Genomic DNA, 20,937 nt, shown 5'->3' with positions numbered 1-20,937 from the left:
TCGTTAAGGGGCAGGATACCCATCCCCGTGGCATGAGGGTCCTTTTTCCAGGAGGAGCTGGAAGGGGTTAGGATGGGGGTGCCAGGGCAGCCTGGAGGGTGCTGCCCCCTTGGCACCACGCAAGGAGTGACACCCCCCCCCAACCCTGCAGGTGAAGGGTGCTCCCCCAGCACTGACCTGCAGCATCCCCCCTTCTCAGGGGGATTTAGGGGATCCTGGAGGCTCTCCGCCCTCACACTGTGCACACCCACTGGTGGCACATGCCCATGTCCACACGTGCACACACTCGCACACACACAGGACTACCCCTTCCAAGACGGTTTGACAGCTTTAATCACATGAAGGCACTTGGATCTGGTCCCCCAGCCCTCCCAACGCTGCCTCCGGTCGCCCTGGCCCCCCCAAGGGTGCCCAGCACAGGGGCTGTGCTCCTTGGGTGCTGCAGCACCCATGGGTGCTTGCTGGGCAGCGAGCTTCGCTGGTGCCATTTGACTTGTCTAATATAAAGTGCTGAGTTCAACCCTCCTGGAGGGGCAGGATCAGGCCCGGGGCAGGCAGGGGTCCAGGGGGGCAGGTATGCTGCAGCATCCCCCATCCCACCCCTACACCGTGGGGCAGGGGGTGGAGGCAGGTGTGCAAGGCAGGTCTGGGGGGACCCCTGCCCGCCCCTGGCACCCAGTGTTGGGAGAAGGGCAGTGCCGGCAGGAGCCGGCAGGACAGCACCGGAGAGCTAAAACCCCTCGCCTCCCCCCCCAATACTGCCCCAGCCTTCCCTGGCACAGCGGTAAAAAGGCACCCATGATTTTTTGGGAAATTGTTGCTTTTCCCCCTAAAAAGATATGAGACATTGTCCATATTGCGATGCTAAAAAAGGCCTGGCTGAGCTCAGCCCCTGCCCCCCCCCCCCCAAAAAAAAAAACCCTCCCTGAGAGCCCCCAGCCCTTCAAGGCTGGGGGACACCCTGGCACAAGCCCAACCCCACGGGGGTCAGGATAATCCCAGGCTGCAGGGAAGGGGGGGCCCACAGTCCCCCCCACCCCTGCTCCAGCTGGGGGGCTGGGCCTGGGATAATCGGGGGGGGGGGCACACTAAGGCTGGTATGGGGGTCCCTCCCCCCCAGGAGTCACAGCCTTTGGTGAAGCTACAGACAGATGGGGGAGCAGGTGCGTGGCCTCCCCTGTGAGGGAGGGGGTACCCCCCCAAACCCCCCCCCCCGTTGATGACTGGAGTGGCTCCCACTGACACAGTGTAACTGGAGGGTCGGGAGGCCACCAAAACCCCTCCATGGGAAGAAACAGAGGTTGGAGGGGGTGAGTTAAGAGCCCCCCCCCCCGGCACACCCCTTGCAGGGCTAGGGCAGGGCACGGAGACGTGGTGTCCCAAGGCACGTGGGGGGCATTTGTGGCCAGGGGCTCAGCCCTGAGGCTGGGCTGCCCCCCAAAACACGCCCCCTAGGTGGGGGGCAGCAGAAGGCATGAGGGAGGGGTAGGGTTGTGCCCCCCCTCAAGGTGATCAGCTGCACCAAGGGCAGAGTTAAGGGTAAGGTGGTGGCACCATGCATGAAGGCCAACAAGACCCCCCCCCATTTTTGTGGGATGGTAAGGGGTTAACCCTTCTTATGCTCCCCTGCAGATAGGGGCCGAGGGCTGCTAGGCCCCCCAGCAGGCAGAGCCCGCGTGGGGGGGTCCAGTCCCCCCCCAAAGGCAGTGGAAAGCAGCAGCTGCTGACCCCCCCTCCCCACTCGGGGGGATACGGAGGGGAAAAGGACCTGAGAACCGTTTCAGGGAGGGGGGACGATGGTTTGGGGGGGGACAGGACAGTGGGGGAGGACAGACCCCCCCCAACAGGTCCCCAGCACAGCAAGACGGTGGGTCACCCACGCCCCCCCCCCCCCCCCATGGGAAGGGGGACACCCAGCTTTCTGGCAGGGGCACCCACATCTCCCACTACCAGCAGGCAGGGACAGCACCCTCGCCCACCAGGGCTGGGGAGGATGATAAGGGGGGGGCACACCGGGCCCTCCCCCTAAAATAAGGTACCCGGCTGCCACGGCGGTGCCCCCCCACCGGCAGCACCCGGTGGGGTGGGGGGGCCACTAGCTGTTAGTCCGCTGCTTCTTGAGCACTGCGTACACGTCTTCCACCTTGCTGAGCCTCTCAAAGAAGGGTAGCAGGTCCAGCAGCTCCGTGTCCGCCATGTTATCGAACCAGGAGGCCACCGGCACCTGCAGGCAGCGCAGTGGGTGGTGGCTAAGGGGGGGGCCCCCCAGTACCTCCCCCCCGGTTCCCCCCTCCCCAGCCTCACCCCAGGGGTACGTACGGCGTTATCGGGGTGGAAGATGTAGGATGCGGGCGAGTTGTCCACGATGATGATGCGGTGCAGGTCGCGGCCCAGGCGGCTCAGGTCCTTCACGTAGTTGCCGCGGTGGAAGACGCAGGACTCCCGGAAAAGCCGTGCTCGGAAAGCCCCCCATTTATCCAGCAGGTCAGCCACGGGGTCTGCATACTGTGGGCAAGGGAGAGGGGTCACTGGGGTACACTGTGCCCACCCCACGGTGACGATGGCACCCAGCTCTCCCCCAGTGCCAGCTCACCCCGTGCCTCAGTTTCCCTGGCCAGCGCCTCGGAGGGGCAGGCAGGCAGTGCTGCCTGACGCTGGCACTGCCTGCGGGTAGGCAGGGGACAAGGGGCCAGCGAAGCCCACGGGTGGGCAGGCAAGGGGAGTTGTGCCACCTCAGGGGTGGCCGGGAAGGGGAGGGCGATGGCGGGGGGCGGCGGGGACACCCACCTTGGCCAGGCTGGCAGTGAAGAGCACGCACTCGAAGAGCTCGCCCATGCGCTGCAGGAACTCATCCACATGCGGCCGCTTGAGCACATACACCTGCGGGCGCGGGGCAGAGGGCAGCATGCCGCCGGCTCCGGCACCCCGGCCCCCAGCCAGCACCCCCATGCCCACCCCGGGGGACACTCGTGGCCCTGACGCCAGCCAGTGGCTCCCTGCTGCGGAAGGGGGGGCAGAGGGCTGCCCAAGCCCCGCGTGGGCTGGGAGGTGCCACGGCCCCTCTAGCACGTCCTGGGCGAAGCGTCCGGCCAGCTCCGGAGCCAAGTAACCGAGAACAGGCTGACTGCCCAGACCACAGCCTATCCTGGATTACTTGAACCCGGGGCCGGCCACTGCAGGAGGGCACAGTGCCAGGACCCCTCTTCACCTCCCCACCCCACCGGGAAGAGGGGCACCCACCTCTGCCCCCCAAGGTGCCAGCCCCAGCAGCCTGATGCCCCCGACTGCCTCTCGGTGCGGAGTGCTGGGATGGGTCCCGGTCCCCGGGGAGGGGGCCGTCCCCCTCGCCCACCAGGCACCCCCCTGTTACCTGGTGCATGATGCCATCGATTTCCACGGGAATGATGAAGTCGGCGTTGTTCACCGGCTGGGGAGGGCACAGCAGGGTCAGCGCCGGGCAGGCACCCCCTGCCCAAAGGCTGCCTGCCCTCCGCGCATTATGCACCCCCTGCCAGCCCCACTGCCCCCTCGCAGGGGCACCCCATCTGACCCAGCAGCGCTGCACCGGGTGCTGGTCGTGGGTGCCTGGGCGCTGGGCATCGCTTGGGGCAGGGCAGGCGGAGGGGGGGGCATGGGGCAGGAGGGGTGGGGTGGGCCAGGGTGTCCCCCACCTTGAAGGAGCTGTGCACCAGCGTCTCGTCCAGGTCGATGACCACGCACAGCTTGCTGGCGTCCTGCGGCTTGATCTCGGGCAGGAGGTGTTTGACGGCAGCCTGGGGGGGGGCAGCACAGGCAAACCCGGGGGTCAGTGGGGTGGTGATGGGCAGCCCCTCCCCTCCTGCCCACCCAGAGAGGGGGTGCAGGGGGAAGAGCCCAGGGGAAGCACTGGGGATGGGCAGCCTGCCTCCCCCCAAGCGCTGTGTTGGGTCCCCCCCAATGCCAGGCTGGAGGTGCGGGGGGTGGTACCTTGGGCAGGGCCCCATTCTCCTCCACCAGCAGCGGGGCGCTGGGGGTGCCGGCGCAGGGCTCCCCCTCATCGCGGCACAGGCAGCAGAAGAGGGACTGGAGGATGCTGCGGCTCCGGGGCTTCTTGGCGGGGGCCTGGGTACCTGGGGGGGGGCAGGAAGGGGGGTAAGGGGCAGAGGCACCCCCGGGGGCCCCCCCCTCCCCGGCACGGCGAGGGGGGGGGGGCGGTGAGCCGGGTTCGGGGTGTTGATGCCGGACACGGGAGGTGCCGGGGAGGGGGGGGCCGCCCCGACCCCCCGCGCCCTTATCGGTCCCCGGCACCCGTCCGGCCGCCCTTCCTGCCCCGCCAAGCGCCGGAACAGCGCCGCGGACACGAGTGCTCGGAGACCACCCACAGCCCCTCGCCCGGGCGCGTCGTCCCCCACGGGTGACCCCCGTGGGCCCCCCAGGCGGCCGGAGACCATGTAATAACAGAGCGGGCCGTGCCCCAGTGGGGAGCCGGGGCCACCGCGGCACTGCCCGGGGAGGCCGTGGACCCCCGGCTCGTCTCGCTGTCCCTCCACGGGGGGCACAGACCCACGCGGGGAGGTGGCCCTGTGGGCGGGGCCTCGCCGAGGGAGGCGGGGCTTACAGCCTCTCTTTTCCCCGCCCCCAGCCTGGCCCCCCTCTCATTGGCCGACTCGAGCGTACCGGAGCCGGGAGACCAATCAGGACGAAGTGCCCGCCCCTGGGCGCCGTTCCCGCAGCCCCCATTGGCGGATCAAGGGGAAACTGAGGCAGAGGAGCAGCTCCTGCCCGCCCCGGGGGCAGCGCGGTGGCTGCAGCCCCTTCCCCACCGGCCCCGCCAGCCAGAGCCTGCCCCCGGACCGGACCGGGAGCGGGGCCGGCCTGGGCCAGGAGCCGCAGCTCCCCCCTGCTTGTGCCCCCCAGCAGCCAGGCCAGGGCCCCGCGCCCCGGCAGCCCTGCGGGGCGCCCCACGGAGGGAGCCCGTGGGGCAGGAGCTCCCCACTGGGGACGGGCCCCCGCTCCCACGCTTGCTCCCCTCCCCGCCCTGCCAGCTCCCCCGGCCGGCCGGCAGCCCCCCAGCACCGGGCAGCAGGAGGGGCAGCGCTCCCCGCCAAATCCCCAGCGCTGGGCGGAGGGAGCGCAGGGGCGGGGGGACCGGGGCACCGGGCTGGGCACCGGGCTGCAGCGGGGCGCCCCGCGCTCGGCCCCGCTCCGCGCCTCAGCGTCCCCACCGGCGCTGCCCGCACCCCCCCGCTCGGCTCCGGAGGAAACAGCGCAGATACGCCGAGCGCCGCGGCCCGAGCAGCGCTCCGAGCACCACAGGGTCACCGGCGGGATTCGGGGGAACGGGAGGGGACGGCGCACGGACCCCCACGCCCAGGCGGGTGCGGACAACCCCGCTCCCTCCGAGCCCCGGCCCCTCCCGCCCCCAGCGCATCCTCCTCCGGCTCTGGGGCAGCGGGACGCACGGGGCAGGCTGAGACCGCCCGCAGCTCATCACACCCTCCGAGAGCAGCCGTCCGCAGGCCCCCCCGGTGCCAGAGACCCCGGGGACCGCCCCCCGCTCCCGCACCGAGGGGGGGGGGGAATCCCCCTCCGCGTTACCTTTCTCCTGCAGCGGGGCGCTCCCCTCCTCCCTGCTAACCTGGGCGATGATGGACTGGTGCTCCATGGGCGCCGGGGGGGGGTAGGGGGGTGGGAGAGGGCGGCCCCCCCCGGCGCGGCCCCCGGGGGGGGGGGAGGCGGGGCGGGGGCCGGCGGCGGCGCGGGGCGGCGGGCGCGGGAGCGGCGCCGCGGAGGAAACTTTGTTACAACATGGAGTTTCCTCCGCCCGGGCTGGGGCTGCAAACATGGAACCCGGGCGCGGTTTCAAGGAACCCCTTAAAAGGGCAACGCCGGGGGGGGGGGGGGCTCCTCCTCCCACCTCCGCCTCCCGGCACCCGCCCCGCGAGGGAGGAGCGGGGGTCCCCGCCGAGCCGGGACCGGGACCGGGACCGGGACCGCGGGGGGTGGCGGCCTCTGGGGGGACGCCTGGGCCGCAGGTTTGGCTGGGAAGGACCCCCCTTGCGCCATAATGATCACACGGGGGTCCCCGCCACCCCTGGGGCTCCCCCACACCCCTCTGCTTCAGGGATGATGGAGAAGGGGGTCGGCCCTGCTGTCACCCCCAGGTGTCACCCCCCTATCCAGCGGGCAGCCCCGGGGGAGGAGGGAAGTCCCCCCTCTGCAGCCACCCCCGGCGTGTGAAGCCCCCCCCCCCCCCATGCTGGGTGTCCCCTGCAGCAAAGCCCCCCGGACCCAGTGGCTCCAGGCTGTGCTGGGGGGTCCCCGTCCCCCCCGGGGACACGTTCCCCATTGCCAGGGCAGGCCAGTGTACGGGGCAGCAGGTGCTGGGGGGCTGCACCAACAACCGCCTGTTTGCCTCCTTCTTCCCTTTTCCCCCACAATTCCCTAACTATTTGGGGAAATCAGATATACGTTAATAATACATATGATTTCCCCTGCAACTCCTCCCCTCCTGCCTTCGGGGGGAAGCTTGGCTCTCTCCAGGCGCTCTCCGAAAAGCAGCTTTTACCAGGAGCTTGAAGATACACCACCCCCCTCGGGAAAACTCACCCCCCCCCCAAGCCCCCCACGCACCGGCACCCCCGGTGCCTCCCTCCGCCCCCAGCACCTTCCCCGCCTGCAAGCCCCGGTCAGGGCAGCCGTGCACCGCGGTGCCCACAGGCAGCGGCCGGCCCCGGGGGGGTTCCAGCCGGTCCCGGTCGCCATCTGGGCGGCCGGAGATGCGGTGCCCTCCGACAGTGCTGCCCCGGGGGCAGAGCGGGTTGGAAATCCCCCACCTGAGTTTGTTTGGGGTCTTTCCACCTCTCCCAGCTGCGGTTTGGCAACTTCAGGGGCTGAGATCGCCCTTTCTGGCCCGGAGGGACCAGGGGCAGCGGCGAGGCGGCGATGCCCGCGGCGGCACACGCCGGGTACCGCTCTGCCCCTCCGGCTCCCCGGTGCGGTGGGAGCATCCCCTGGGGAACGGGGCTGGGAGGGGACCTGTCCGCGCTGCCAGCGTGGGGTACAAGGGGACACGACACCTGCCCGCGGGGAAACGGGGCCCCTGCGTCCGGGTCCGTCCCCCGCCTCTCCAGCCGCTCACCCCGTGTTACGGAGGGACTAAACCCGCGTGGGAGGTGTAGGATGCCCCGTGTCCCCCTGCCCCGCGTCCCCCGGCTTTCAGCACCTTGCAGGGCCAAGCCGGCGTCGGGAGGTGCCCCCCCCCCCCCCCCCAGGGATTAGGGTGCTGCGGGGCCGGCGGGACCAGGCAGGCTCTGGAAACGCTGGCAGAGCAAAAGCCAGTTCACGCCCGCGGCTCCCGCGATCCCAGTTCCACGCGGGGCACCCCGACACCACGAGCCCTCGGGGGGGGCCGTGGCAGGGACCGGGCTGCGGCTGGGAACCGGCGCACCACGTCCTGCCACCTCCTCCGGCTGCTCCGACAGCGGGCCGCGGCCAGCCCCGTGCCTCAGTTTCCCTGCCCCTCCGCAGTGGGGAGGCAGCCGGCTCCCCTGGCCAGGCAGCCGGCGCTGCTCCTTTGCCCGGCGGGAGGAAGAGGAAGGAAGAGGTTGTGCTTCCTCCACTCTCTATTTTGGGCTGACCTGCCCTGCTCCTTTAGCCCAGGTGGAGCCGGGCGGGATGCCCGCCTCGTCCCCCGCGGGCTGGCTGGGCCGGGCTGGGCTCGGCGGCCAGCGGGTGCCAGGGGACGCTGCTCTCCGTGGGGACGGCTGTGGAGGCCACACACTGTCCCCTCCACGACCCCTGTTCCTCCGGCCGAATCCTCCTCCTCCCGGTGAGCCCTGCACAGACAGCAGCCCCAGCTCAGCCAGGCCCTCCCTGTCCTCTAATTAATGTAATTAGGAAAGTCTCCAGGCCAGACGCCTGCAGCAGCAGCCGGAGCACCGCTCCCAGCCTCGCTGCCCGCCCAGGGGCAGGTCGGGCAGCCTGGGAGCTCGGGGAGATGTCGTCCCCATCCTGGGGCTGTGGGACAAGCTGGGGGCACGGGGCCTGTGGGGACAGGGGCCTCATCCTATGCCCCGGCCCAGGCCAGGGGCGGGCGGCCCCAGCTGGATTCGTGGGCTGCGGTGTGGGGGCACAGGGCAGAAAGGCACTGGGCTCTGCCAGCGGGCACCGAGGGACCCCTCTGTGCTGCCGCACTGCCCCCAGGCCGGGGTCCTGGACACTGTCCCCTGTGCTCCCAGCTACCTATGGCCCTGGGAGCGCTGCCCCACCCAGCGCTGCCCCACGGCCGGGACACGGGGCTGGCCACCTCCTGCCAAGAGCTGGGCCGGGGCTGTGGGTACCGGCTGGAGAAGGGCGATCCCCGCTGGCACCGCCCTGGTGACCCCCTGTCACACACCGTGCAAGCAGGAGAGCCGTGGGGCTGGACCCTGCACCCCGCACACCCCAGCACCCCCAGCCCCGCGCCCGCTGGGGACGGCCCCGAGGCCCCCCGGCCGCCCCCAGTCCTTGGCGGCCCCCCCGGCCCTCTGCCCCCGGGCAGGGGCACCCCGGGCTGGGGGTGCCCCTTACAGGCGCCGTGATGGGGGGGTCGTCCCTGCTCCTCCTCCCCAGAGCTGGTGGCGATTGGGGTCGGCTGTGCCCCTTGGGGGGGGGACGGGACACCCCGCCTTTCGGTGGGCCCCACCGCTCTGGCTCCTCCTTCAAGCAGCCCCAGGCTGGGCCAACGCGGAGGCGGGGGGGAGGCACCGCCCCACCCCGGCCGGCATCGCCCTTTTAAGGAAGGGGAAATTCTTCACATAAACAAGCGCGGCCCCCGGGAGCGGGGGGGGGGTCCCCTCCCGAGGAGGGGGGCAAGGGGCGGGGGGGGGGGGTGTGCCCAGCCCCCCCCCAAATTCCCCCCCACCCCCCCCCCACCCCGCACCGCCTGGGCTGGCTGGTTTAGGCAGGGGGATTTTGGGGTGGGGGGTGCTGGGGAGAGGGGGGAGCCTTGAAACAGCCAGGGAGCGTCTCGCAAGTGCGGGCCGCGGCGGGGGGCGAAGCGCGGCGGGACACCCCCCACACGGGGTGCGGGGCCGGGGGGCGACGGCCGCCCCCGGGGAAGGCCCGAGCGGCACCGCATCCGGCCGGGCCGGCAGGCGGGAAACGGGGCATCCGGGGCGGGGAGGGCACGGTGGCCCCCCCCCCCGCTCCCCCCTGGGGGAATGCAAAGTGTTGGGGCTAAGCCCCCCCTCCCTCACCCCCACGGTCACGCGTGGGTGTCTGCAACCCCCCGCCGAGCCCCCCAAGTCTGGGGCTGAGTGTCCAGCCCGGGATATGGGGGGGCCGTGGGGGCCCCCTCCCCTCCCCGGGGCCGCGCAGCGGCAGCGATGCTGAGGCCAGATTACACACACGCCATTTATCAGCCGTGTCCCCCCCCCCGCCCCGCCCCGAGTTTAGGAACCCCCCGTGGGGCTCCGGCCGGTCCGGTCCGGGGGCGGGGGCCGGTCCCGGGCAGCGGGGCTGGCGGCCGCGGCACCCCTGGGGCTGGCCCCGGCGGTCGGGGGCGGTGGTTAGCGGTCCCGCGCGGTAATTAGCGGTCCCGCGCGGTAATTAGCGGTCCCGCGCGGCAATTAGCGGTCCCGGGGGCCGGCGGTTCCCGGCATTAATGAGCAGGGGAGGTCTCCGGGGCGGCTCATTGACTGAAGCCTCCGTGCCAAGGGCTGGGGGCACCTCCCGCTGCCCTCCCCCCCGCATCCAGCCTGGACCGGCACCCCTGAATTGGGGCGGGGGGCTCGTAAAACTTGGTCTGCTCGTCTGTTAACCCCTTCCTCGCTGGGTGCATCTCTGGCCTAAACATCATCCCCGGGCTCGGTGTAGCATCAACCCGGTGCCCAGGGCGGGGGGGCCGTGCTGGGCAGGGACACGGGGTGGGGGGACAGTAACGCGGGTTGGGGTTTGTCACTGCGTCCCTGCCAGGGCCGGCGGGTCGAGGGAGACTCCGAAGCTGAAGCGGCTGTGGTGGCCCCAGGCCAGGAACCGGGCTCCGTGCGCTATGCTGCACGTCCAGATCTGTGGGGGCAAAGAGGGCAGGTAGATGGGCACCCACCGGGGATGCCACCCCCCACCCGGACACCCCTTCCCGCGGTGCCAGCCCTACCAGGTAGGTGACGAAGGCCACGTAGGCAGCCAGCAGCAGGCCGAGGGGGATGTGGTATCCCAGGCCCCGCAGCGTGGGCAGAAAGTCCACCACGAAGTAGACGTTGATGGCGCAGACCAGCCCCGTGATGAGGGTCATCAGCACCTTCCCCGGGCTGCAGGCGGGGGAGCGGGCATCAGCACCAGGGCAGAGCCCCCGCCCCGCGTGCCCCTGGGCACGGTGGTCTGGGGGATCCGGTTTGTAGATGAGGAAGACCCCAAGCAGGACATCTCTGCACCCCGCAGCCATACACCCCCACAACGGGGCTCTGGGCATGGGTTTTGGCTGCCCTCCGAATGCAGGGCTGGCGGAGCCAGGAGGATGCTGAGGACCCGGGGGTGCCCAGGAGGGCTGGATGTGGCATCGAGATGAGGATGGAGAAGGCAAGTGACAGGGTCTGTTCCGCTCTGGCTGCCCTGGGCACCCCCCTCAGTGCCCATACACCAACTGCCCCCATGGCGTGGTTTGGGGGGGGCGGGCAGGATGGGCTGAAGGGAGGGTGCCTGCAGCTGGGGTGCCCCACTCTGCCCCCCCCCCCCATGCCTCCCCCTGCCCTGGCACTCACAGGCCGTTGGTGAAGTCCTGCATGAGTGGGCGCAGGCTGGTGAAGGTGAGGACAGGCAGGACGGCAAAGGGCAACTGGAAGGAGAAGGGGGTGAGGGGGACACGGCCACTGGGCTGGGGTGTTGGGGGGCAGGCAGTGCCCCCCACCTTACCAGGATGCTCTGCAGGACATTGAGCAGGTCATTCATGCCCGTGAGGTGGCTGACGTCCTTGAACGCGGCCACGAAGACGGTGGGCAGGATGGCGAAGGAGCGGGTGAAGAGCACCCGGGTGAAGCGGGACCAGTGGAGCTGCAGGAAGCCCTGGGGACACAGCGAAACCTGTGCCCTCGCCCCTTGCCGTGTCTGGGGCACCGCGCCGGGGTGGCCCCCCAAACCCTGGCTCAGAAGGACATGGGGGGCATCACTCCCTGCTCTGTGCCAGGGTGCTGAGCAGGCCCTTGCAGGGCTGCTGGGCCCCACTAGATGTCAAGTCCAGCTCATTAAGCAAACGAGCTCGTTAGGGAAACACTGTGTGGGGCACCAATGGGGTGCCTCTGGGAGGGGGTGTCACAGGGGGTGGGGGTGGCCGTGCAGCGGCAGTGGGCGGGCACTGTCCCCATCCTATCTCTTGGGTACCAGGGACCCTGGTGCCAGCAAACTGCCACCTACCAGAAGGGCAATGCCCCATGCCCAGCTCCCTGCAGGAATGGGGGGCAATTAACTCTGCCAAATACCCCTGGGGGGGGGGCGTTGCTCATAGGACCCTCCATTCAGGGCCCACGTGTGATTCCCCTCCCTCCCAGCTGCTGCCCATAGGGGCGAGGGCCAGCATTCCCATCCCTCACCTCCATGACGAACTGCCCCGCGTAGGTCCCGGTCATCGTGGAGCTCTGTCCGGCTGCCAGGATCCCGATGGCCCAGATGTACAGTGCCACCGCTCCGAAATAGCAGCCCAGGATAACGCCCTGTGCAGGGACACTCCTATAGGGACCTCAAAGTGTCCCTCACCCCAGGCACCCCCATTGGCTCCCCGGCCTCCCAGGCAGCCCCCAGACCCAGAGGTCAATGGGGGGAGCGCTATGTCCCCCAGATGGGTACGGATGCCTGCTGGGCACAGCCCAGGGCCACTCACCCCCTGGTAGATATCCACAGAGACTGTCTCGTTGTTGGCAGGGAAGATGCTGGCGTAGCGGCTGACGCTGCTGTTGATGCACTTGTTGTGCTGCAAGGCACGGCAGGCGCGAGCGTGACGGCCACCGGGCAGCTCCCATGGACACGGAGAGGATGCCCCCACCCCCCCACATCCCAGGGGATGAGGACACCCACCCTCCAAAGGATGCTCTCCCTGCCCATCTCTGCAACCAGGCACAGCCATTACCTTGCCACAGGTGTGGGGTGACACTCACCACGTCCTCGTTTCGCTGGCGGTAGAAAGCCTCACCGAAGACAGCCATGACAAAGAGGTTGATGAGGAAGGAGACGAAGAGGGCCAGGCAGGACTCGATCAGAAAATACATGTTGGCCTCCTGCACCGCCTCCTTCTTGGACCGGTCAATTGCCCGCGTCTGGGCACAGCGGGTGACATGGGTGCCATGGGGTCAGGCGAGCACCCCCTGTCCCGTTGGTCCCCCCATGTGTGCCCTGAGACACCCCAGGTGGCAGTGCCCATGGCAGTGCCTTGGTCTCACCTTGACCAAGGAGGAGTGGAGGAAGATGTTATGGGGCATAATGATGGCACCGACGATGCCCACAGCCTGGAGCAGCTCCTCTCGCCCGCAGCCCGGACAGTAGGGCAGGAAAATGCCCTTCAGCACCTCTGCCTGCCCCGGCCTCACCACCACGTACTGGGGACCGGTGGGAAGAGGCACTGTGAGACGGAACCCCCCTCTGCTGCAGCCTGATGCCAGCAGGAATGCCCCGTGGGGGTCCCATGCCAGTGCCCTGCAGGGAAAAGGGTGCTCCCAGCTCCCCCCTTCACCTCGTAGCCGAAGGTCAGGGCCATGATGGTGATGAGGAGGCCAAAGAAAGCCTCCAGTTTGCGGAGCCCTAGAGGGGTTGAGAGGTGGGGTGGGACAGGGTAGGGGGCCTCAATGCCACATTGGCACCAGGGCTGCCCAGGCAAGCGTCCCCCCTGTCCCCCCACCCCAGCACTCACCATACTTGTCAAGGAAGAGGAAGAAGAGGGTGTCCACGATGGTGATGAGGACCCCACCCCAGAGGGGGATGCTGCGGGATGGCAAGGGGGGGCATCAGCTGTCTGCTCCTTGGCAGAGCAGGGCCACTGGGGGGGCTGGGGGGGTCCCTGGGGGGTGGCTCACCGGCCAGCCGAGAGCAGGTTGAAGGCGATGGCTGTCCCGATCACCTCCTGCATGTCGGAGCCGATGATGGCAATCTCGATCATGAGCCAGAGCAGCACGCGGGGCACCTGGAGGAGCCGGGGCAAGGGCACGGTGAGGTGCCCCAGTCCGCAGGGGGGCTTGGCCCCAGCTGAGCGGGCACAGCCTCCAGGGTGGAGACCCCTGTCCCTGTCCCCAGGCTGCGGCAGGCCACCCAGACCAGCGTGGGGACCCTGGGAGAGCTCCCCCCAGCCTCTCGCACAAGACAATCTCAGGGTACAAGATGCATCCTAAATCCCAGCCTGCCCCCCCTCCCCATCCCTGCCTCAGTGAGAGCGAAGGACAGGACCCAGCCGTCTGGATACAATGCTCCTGGGGGGGTGCTGGGGCAGAGGGAGGTATCCAGCCCTTCTTTTGGGGTCCTGTCATTCAGCCAGTATCTCCTGGCTCGTTCCCCCCATCAGGATCCTGCCACCTAGATGGGACCCCTAGCTGCCCCCCTCCTTTGCCGTGTGACCGCCCCCTGAGCCCCCTCAGCTCCCCGCACCAACGCGCCCAGGCTCGCCCTGTGTCTCCGCTGCGCGTCGCTGCCCCGACGCCCAAGACTCAACTCCTGGGGGACGCGCTCACGTCTCCCCACATCAGACCAGGACGCCGAGGCAGCTGCTAACCCCCCACCTCCCCCGGGTCCCCGTATCGCAGGGGTGCGTGGGTGCTAGATGGGGGGCACCGGGTCTGGGGGGACTTTGGGGAGCCCCTGGGAGAGGCAGGGCTCTTGCAGCACCTTCCTGCTCCTCTCCACCCCCCGACAGTCCTGCCTCCCCCCCAGTCCCTGCCAGGACAACCACCAGCCCAAGCGCAGAGTCCCCCCAGGCTGTGCCCCCCCGGGGGGGGCTCCCCGTGGCCGCTCACCTTGGGGTAATAGAGATAGCAGATCTCGCCCAGGTCCTTCCCGGTCACGACGCCCAGCCGGATGGCCAGGCGCTGGCACAGCAGCCCCAGGACGGTGGCCCACAGCAGCACCCACAGCAGCTGGGGGGGCAGGCGGGAGGGAGGCAGCAGGGAATGGGCACTGGGCAGGATCCGACCACCCGGGGCTCCCAGCAAAGTTATCACCCAGCCGGGGGGCACGGGGAAGAAGCCCGGAGGAGCTGGAGGTGGTCCCCAGCCCAGTCAGAGGGGTGGCCCTCCTGCACCCCTGGGTGCCCTCCCCCAGTGCCAAGGGCCCCCCCGTTCCCTTCCCGCTCCCGGCGCTGGGGAAGCTGCCTTGCCATGGGGCTGGGCGGCCGTTGGCGCAGGAGAGGTTACGAAACCCCCGGCTGCTTCCTGACCCCGGGGCCGGGGGGGGCTCAGGGCTCACCTTGAACCCCGCCACCGCCCCGCACTGCAGGTCCGACTCCACGTTGCCCGGGTCCAGGTAGGCGATGCTCATGAGGAAGCCGGGGCCGGTGAAAGCCCAGAGTTTCCTAAAGCTGAAACCAGGCTGGGACGAGGCAGCAGATCAGAGCGGGGCGCTCCCATTCAAAACCAGTGGCTCCCAGTTGCACTCCCGGTCCCCTTTAGCCCGTTGCTGGGAAGCCCTGTGCTGCCCGCACGGGCGCGTTGCGCACACGGAGGACCTTTCTCCTGCCTGCTTTGGGGAGGGAACTGCTGCCCCCCCAGCCCCCTCCATTAGCAGCAGTGCTGGGGGGCAGCGAGACCCCCATCCCACATGGAGGACAGGTTGGACAGCGATTTGCAGGGGTGTCCTGGGGCTGTCAGGCACCATTAATTGCACCCCGTGGGATCCCACTGCTGAGCCTTGCTTTACCACCCCTCCTGGCAGGGGAACCCCCATCCCTTCCCCTTCTCCCTTCCGCTCCCCCAGGACTGGGCCGGGGCCGGGGGGACTGGCAGGGCGCGGGCAGCCTGGGGGAGCCCCACTGGGCTGGGCATGGGTAGCCCAGCACGGGGAGCCCGGGAGGTGTGTGAGCAGCAGGGTGATCCCTGCAGCTAGGTAGCACCTCGCCTCAGTTTCCCCATCTGGAAATGTTTCAGCATGAAACACTCAGGCTGGGGCTGTGATGTGCCTGAGCCGGGTCTGGGGACGCTGAGGTCCCCAGGGCACATCCCAGGCACGTCTCCCCCCGCCTGTGGTGGCCCTTTGCCCCCTCACCTCAAGCTCCCTGCGGCAGCAGCCCCCCTGCCCTGCCTTTGCCCACCCGCAGACGGAGGTGCCAGCCTGGCAGCACCTACCCCACTGCCCTTGGGGATGCTGATGAGTTCATCCAGGTAGGTCTGATTCCGGGTGCCAGGGTGCTGCAGGGGCACAGGACTCCCGCCGGTGCTGTAAGTCTGGGCTTGGTCCCGGTTCAGGGACCCGCTGGGGTCTGGGGAGGGTGAGGAAAAGGAGGAGGGAAGGTGGCAGCCCGCCGGCGGACAGGGGCACTGGTGGGCTGGCAGCCTTGATACTGGCTTCCCCCCAGTCTCACCTACCCCTGCCCGGTGAGCCCCATGAGGGACAAGCCCCATTTTTCCAGGGGGGATGTGAGGATGGCTATACAGGGGCTGTCAGTGGCTACCCAAAGGGGTCGGATGCCACCTCCAGCTCAGGTGTCCCTAAAAACTCCTGGTCCCAGCCCAATCTTCACCAGTCCAAGAGCCAAGCACATTTCTGGGCAGGAGGGACAGGAAGGGACCCTGCTCCCAGTCCTGCTGCTGGGTGGGCACGGAGTGTGGACAAGAGACTGGTACCGGTCCCAATACCCCCCCAACCCATCCATACCCTGGGAGCACGGGTGAATCAGTGGTGGGATTAGGGGAACAGAGGATGGGGCAGGTGGGGAAGCCAGGACAGGCTGAGGGGGCCGGTGCCCACTGTGGGGGGGGGAGAGCAGAGCCAGGGGTCCCAGGGCAGAGGGAAGGGGGTCTAGGGGAGGAAAGGAGGCACGGGGGTAGTCCAGTGCCATGGGACTCACCTGCCTCCAGCGATGCCATGGCTGGGCCCGATCCAGTCATGGTGCTGGGGAGCCCTGATCTTGACACTGGGTGCAATGCCCGCCACCTAGCTTTTAAAGGACCCCCCAGTTGCCCCCCCGTGGAGGAGAGGAGGAGGAGAAGGAAGTGCTCCTTCTCCACCCGCTGACCTGGGCTGGGAAAGGGGCCCTGCCTGGTGGGGGTTGGGTGCTATGAATGCGCACGGTCTCAGTTCCCTTACCCTGTGCCAGGAAGGGGGGACCCAGCACTTCCCTCCTCTTGCCATGCACATGCACGTGCAAACATGGGGCACCCACACCAGCGTGCCCAGGGGTGTGGGAGTATGTTTATGTGTCACCCCCTGTCACATGCCAGGGGTCCTGCTCTTTGGGCAGTTGGGGGACAGGGGACAGTGTCCTGCAGCGTGGGGCGGGAGGGCTGGCCCCGCGGGAGTAGGGGAAAGGCCAGAGGAGTGGGAACGAGGAGGAAGCAGGCGTGCGTTGCACAAGCGCGTGAGCAGGTCAAAATGCACCCTCAGCTGCTGGGGGGAGCACCCAGTCAGGCAGGCTCTGTGGCATTGGGTGCTTACGCCACCCCCAGCTGGGGGGACCCTCACCCCAAAGATGGGGTGTTCAGTGTCAGGGCAGATACGGCTGCTCCCATAAAAGCGGGGCACCCCATCCCCAGGATCCTTGTGGCTGTGGAGGTGGGAGGAGGAGCACTCCATGTGCACTCATGGGTAGTGCCAGCTGCCTCTTCGGGGCACCCCTCTGCCACCGGGCTGTGCCCCACAGAGAGGTGGGCACTGGGGCTCTGCCCCCAGGAAGATGCAGGGTGCACCGGCACAGCGATGTGAGCCTGGCTCTGCCCCAGGGTATGTCGCAGGCACCCCCCACCCCAGGCAGGGGCTAGAACAGCCAGGAGGGGGGCAGGACACCTGGGTACCCCCCCAGACTGGCATGGGGGGTGGTTAGCATGCAACTCAGCACCCCCTGCCCTCCCTGTACCTCAGTTTCCCCAAAGCAAACGAGCGTGGACAGGCAGCGCTGGTGGCTTTATTCCCTGTTAGCCAGAGGGTGGTGAGGTGTGGGGCTGGGGAGGGGTCTGGCAGCCCCGGTGGCGGCAAAGGGGGTCCCGGGGGGGCGCTGGCGGTCGAAGGGTGCAAAGAATTGGGCAGCGAAGGCGACGGGGTCGCCAGGCTGCCGCAGGAGCAGGGCTTGGAGGAAGTCAGCCAGCAGCGCCCGGAGCTCAGGGTGCTGCTGGATGTAGGCGGCGTGGGACGCTTGCAGCTCCTCCTGCAGCGGGGTGGGCAGCGTGGGCACAAATGCTGATGTTCCCCCCAGCCACCACGGCTGGGATGCCTGGGTCCTTTTCCACACTTGAGGAACTTAGGGGGGTGCTGGCCAGCCTGATCCCCACTGTGGCCCCTGGGCACCGCAGGGGAGACCCTGCTGGGGAGTGGCACAGCCCCGTGTCCCCTTGTCCCCATGTCCCCCCATCTCACCTTCCTGTCCAGGAACCAGGAGCAGAGCTGGATGTCCTCCTCCCAGTCCAGGGGCTGTTTGGGAAAGAGGGGCCGGGGGTCGACCCCACCTGGCAGCAGAAAGGCAGGGCAGGGTGTTCTCCACTCAGCTGCCAGACAGCCGGCAGGGTCTGCCCGTGCTGGGGGGCACAAGTGTCCCCCCCCCAGTACCTGTCTCAGCGAGGGCAGACTCATCCTGCAGAAGCACCAGCATCGGGCAGCCGACCTGCACCTGCTGGGCCAAACGCCTGTGGCGGAAAGAGCCCATGACCCCCCCTCCTGGGTCCCTGCCAGGCTGGCAGGGCTGGGGGGTGCCCCGGACAGACCCCCGCCCGTACCCGCTTGGGAGGAAGCTGCTGTGCCAGACGGTGGAGATGCCCGTGCTGGCATGCACGGCTCGCTCGATCACAAACACCTCTGCCTCCATTGAGCCCACTGCCTGCCGCTGGATGCCCAGGGAGTGCTGCAGGGGGCATGGGCAGGGGTTACGCCTGTCCTGAAGTCACCCCATGCCCCCCCCCCCCCATCCTGTCATCCACACTCTGCTCACCCCCACCTCCCGCATCCCACCCTGGCACCCCCAACCTGACCCAGGCCCCTGCAACCCACGAGCCCCCCTGGCCAGCAGCTCACGTAGCTGGAGGTGCAGAGGTGGCCCTCCGTGTCGATGGCCGGGAAGATGAGGCCTGGGGGTACTGCCTGCTGGCACGCCAGCACCCGCAGCAGCAGGAGGCTGGCACCCTCCAGCAGCAGCCCCCGCAGCTTGGCCCGACTGTAGGAGAAGCTCTGGCACTGCGGCTCTGCCTGCAGAGAGAGCCGGCCACCTTGTGGGACAGCCACAGCCCCACCGTCCCCAGGCGCAGCACCCCTCAGAGTGTGGGGGCACCCCTGGGTGGGACAGGCCAGCCATGCCCCCCACCCAGGACGTGCCCCATCTGGGGGTCAGAGGGAGAGATGCCCCCTCAGCCTCACCTGTCCCTCCCGGAGGATCTTGGTGACAGTCATCCCATGCTGGTGGCTCACCATGTGGGTCCTCCTCTCGACAGGGTGTGCTCTGAGCTGCAGGAGGGGTGGGGGGGCACAGGGTAGAAGGCAGAGCCAGGGCACCCCCTCTCTGAGGTGGCACACCCCAGCACCCCTTTCAATCAGGGTACCGTGCCAGATGCATTGGGGGAAACTCCCCACTCCAGCTGCCACCCGGAGTAGGGGAAAGGGACCAGGCTGGCGTCCGAGCCGCGGAGGGGACATCAGGCTGCCCACAGTGACCTTGCACAGGGTGCAGCCCCCAGGAGGGCATCACTGCAGGGCACACCCCAGGGCAGAGGGCAGGACATGGGGAAGGGGAAACACCACGGCCACACTGGTCACCTCCAGGCGCTCCTGCTCCTCCTGCTCCAGGGTCTCCAGCTGCGGGGTCACGTAGGCTGGCAGAGCAGAGCAGAGCCACACTCAGCCCGCCCCGCTGGCACTGCAGAGTGCCCCCCACCCCAGCCCTGGGGGCCGGTGGGACCAGGCTGCTCCAGCCCTGGGGAGGGGGGGGAGCCCACCCCAAGCCACCCCCGGCTCACCTTTGAGGGTGCTGGAGCCGGCCACGCCATCCTGCCTGCCACGGGAGCCGGCTTGCACCAGGAGGCAGCTCCGCACCGGTTCGCCCGCCCGCTCGTAGGCTGCCCACCGGGCTGCCGCCCACCACTGCCCCCCCGCCGGGTCCCTCGGCTGGTCCCCCGCCGGCACCACCTCCAGCGTCTCGGCGAACAGGCAGCGCTCCAGCTCCTCCGGCCCTGCCCGGGGGGACCGTCACCCCTGCCCAGGGCACCTCCCGCCGCGGTTTCCCCCCACCGTGCCGGCTGGCCTGAGCCCCTCACCGTTTGTCCGGCTCAAGCCCCCACGACCCGTCGCCCTCCCGCCGGACCCCGTGCCCCCCACCCCCTGCACCGGGGACCCCCGGGGTGTGGCGTGGGGGACAAGGGGGAGGCACCCACCGATGAGGCTCAGGAACTCGGCAGCTGCCTCTGTGAGGGCTGGGGTCTCCTGCCGGCACTCGGGGGGGTGGTCCATGCCTCGCCTGGGGGCTCCTGCTGCCGGACCCCCGGGTGAGGCGGCAGTGGGCCTCCCCCAAACCCCGGTACACCCCCGGTGCTCACATGCGTAACCCTGGGCTGGGGGGGGGGGCACAGTGACACCCCCCCCCCGTCTCCGCAGCCCCCCCCATCCTCCCCCACGGACCCTCCAACAATGCCCCCGGCCCCCAACAGCCGCCCCCCCGCCCCGTGCGCCCCCCGACCTGCCCGGACCGGCCCCAGATTCCCCCCCCAACGCCTCAGCCGTCTCTGTAGCAACGGTCCGGCCCCGCCTCTTAAAGGGACAGCCACCCTGCAGAGGGGCTTCGCGCGGGGGGGTCCCACCGCCCGCGGAGGGAAAGGGCCAAACAGGTATAAATCCGATCCAGTCTTTTATTTGGGTAGGCGGGGGGGGGGGGGGGGGCTCCAGTCCCCAGTACAGCAGCACCCCCTCAGTGTGCTCCCACGGCCCTATCCCAGCGTGTGTGTGTGCGGGGTGGGGGGGAGACTCCGGCACCAAGCGTGGGGTGCTGGAGAAGAGCCCCTTGCCTGGAGGTAGTACTGGGCCCCCCACCTTGCTGGCTCCATCCCAGCCCCCCCCCCCCCCAAAGGAGATGCACAGCACTGGGGGTTGCCAGGGGAAGGGGGGGGGGGCCTCCCTGAGTGCTGGGGGGAGGGGAAATCGGGAGGTCCCAGAAAAACGGGGGAGGTGTTAGGAAAAGCCCTTAGTGCCATCCCCTACAGCCCCAGGACTGGGGTGGGGGGCTACAGACCCCCAGAAAGGGGATCGAGGTGACAGCTGGTGACCCCCAAGTCTGGGGGAGCAAAGACAGGGATCACTTATAGGGTACCCATATGGGGGGTCCACTCTTCTCCCCCCCAACCCTGCACCCCAGGAGGGAGATTCACAGCAAAACAAACCACACAGTCTTGGGCCCCCTGTGCCCGAGCAGCACCTGGCCCCATGGAAAAGAGGGGGTCCAGGGAGGGGGGCGTCTAGGTGGCTTTGTAGAGGTCCTTGCGCCTTCGCACTTCCTTGAGGACGCGGGCGCGGAAGGCGTCGGGGTGCTCCCCTCCACCCTGCCGCAGCCCCAGCGCTGCCTGCAGCTCCGGCCGATGGGTCCGCAGGAAGGGGTTGTAGGTTTGCTCCTCGCCCAGCGTGGAGGGGCACTGTGGGGGCAACCGCTCAGCCCCCCCACCGGAGGCAGCACCCCCGGCAGGGAGCCGGGACACCCCCCCCCCGGCACCCCCTTCCCCTACAGCACCCGCCATGCAAGAGGGTGTTGGGGTGCAACATCCCCGCAGAGGGATGGGGAACCCCGTGAGGGGCTGGGGGCGCTGCAGCCAGGGGAGCCCCCAGCCT

The 20,937-nt window shown here is 69.3% G+C and overlaps 4 protein-coding genes across 8 annotated transcripts in view; all 4 read right to left on the bottom strand.

The window, feature by feature from the left end:
* Nucleotides 1–1,887: 1,887 nt before the first annotated feature.
* CTDSP1 (CTD small phosphatase 1) lies at nucleotides 1,888–5,644 on the bottom strand. 5 transcript variants are annotated; one of them, XM_059820203.1, is made up of 7 exons: nucleotides 5,578–5,644; nucleotides 3,967–4,109; nucleotides 3,672–3,773; nucleotides 3,370–3,427; nucleotides 2,788–2,903; nucleotides 2,320–2,505; nucleotides 1,888–2,224 (listed from the first exon to the last, which is right to left on the bottom strand). In XM_059820203.1, the coding sequence occupies exons 1-7, from the start codon at nucleotides 5,642–5,644 to the stop codon at nucleotides 2,096–2,098; spliced, it is 801 nt and encodes a 266-aa protein (XP_059676186.1). In that variant the 3' UTR covers nucleotides 1,888–2,095. The 5 variants fall into 5 exon arrangements, with proteins under 5 accessions (XP_059676186.1, XP_059676187.1, XP_059676188.1 ...); XM_059820204.1 differs by having other exon boundaries at nucleotides 2,788–2,880; nucleotides 3,371–3,427; XM_059820205.1 differs by lacking the exon at nucleotides 5,578–5,644 and adding an exon at nucleotides 5,350–5,410 and having other exon boundaries at nucleotides 2,788–2,880; nucleotides 3,371–3,427.
* Nucleotides 5,645–9,918: 4,274 nt separating this feature from the next.
* Nucleotides 9,919–16,034, bottom strand: SLC11A1 (solute carrier family 11 member 1). Its single transcript, XM_059820527.1, has 15 exons — nucleotides 15,995–16,034; nucleotides 15,273–15,406; nucleotides 14,398–14,520; nucleotides 13,950–14,069; nucleotides 13,020–13,126; nucleotides 12,857–12,927; nucleotides 12,680–12,747; nucleotides 12,390–12,545; nucleotides 12,108–12,266; nucleotides 11,834–11,923; nucleotides 11,547–11,666; nucleotides 10,873–11,022; nucleotides 10,722–10,795; nucleotides 10,118–10,271; nucleotides 9,919–10,029 (listed from the first exon to the last, which is right to left on the bottom strand). The coding sequence occupies exons 1-15, from the start codon at nucleotides 16,032–16,034 to the stop codon at nucleotides 9,919–9,921; spliced, it is 1,677 nt and encodes a 558-aa protein (XP_059676510.1).
* Nucleotides 16,035–17,047: 1,013 nt separating this feature from the next.
* CATIP (ciliogenesis associated TTC17 interacting protein) lies at nucleotides 17,048–19,572 on the bottom strand. Its single transcript, XM_059820526.1, has 9 exons — nucleotides 19,497–19,572; nucleotides 19,083–19,295; nucleotides 18,883–18,938; nucleotides 18,487–18,573; nucleotides 18,148–18,318; nucleotides 17,853–17,977; nucleotides 17,686–17,762; nucleotides 17,497–17,585; nucleotides 17,048–17,287 (listed from the first exon to the last, which is right to left on the bottom strand). Exons 1-9 carry the CDS (start codon nucleotides 19,570–19,572, stop codon nucleotides 17,048–17,050), a joined length of 1,134 nt encoding a protein of 377 aa, XP_059676509.1.
* Nucleotides 19,573–20,238: 666 nt separating this feature from the next.
* The window catches only part of PNKD (PNKD metallo-beta-lactamase domain containing), an 11,810-nt gene continuing 11,111 nt past the window's right edge, over nucleotides 20,239–20,937 (bottom strand). Inside the window, exon 11 of the mRNA XM_059820525.1 lies at nucleotides 20,239–20,744. Within this exon, the coding sequence (XP_059676508.1) occupies nucleotides 20,571–20,744 (174 nt within the window). The 3' untranslated portion in view covers nucleotides 20,239–20,570. The remainder of the gene's footprint in view (nucleotides 20,745–20,937) is intronic.

The sequence above is a fragment of the Gavia stellata genome, chromosome 8 (genome assembly GCF_030936135.1).
Source record: "Gavia stellata isolate bGavSte3 chromosome 8, bGavSte3.hap2, whole genome shotgun sequence".
NCBI classification, from domain to species: domain Eukaryota; kingdom Metazoa; phylum Chordata; class Aves; order Gaviiformes; family Gaviidae; genus Gavia; species Gavia stellata.
Note: the sequence above shows the minus strand (reverse complement) of the source record. Positions and strands in the feature narration are given on the sequence as shown.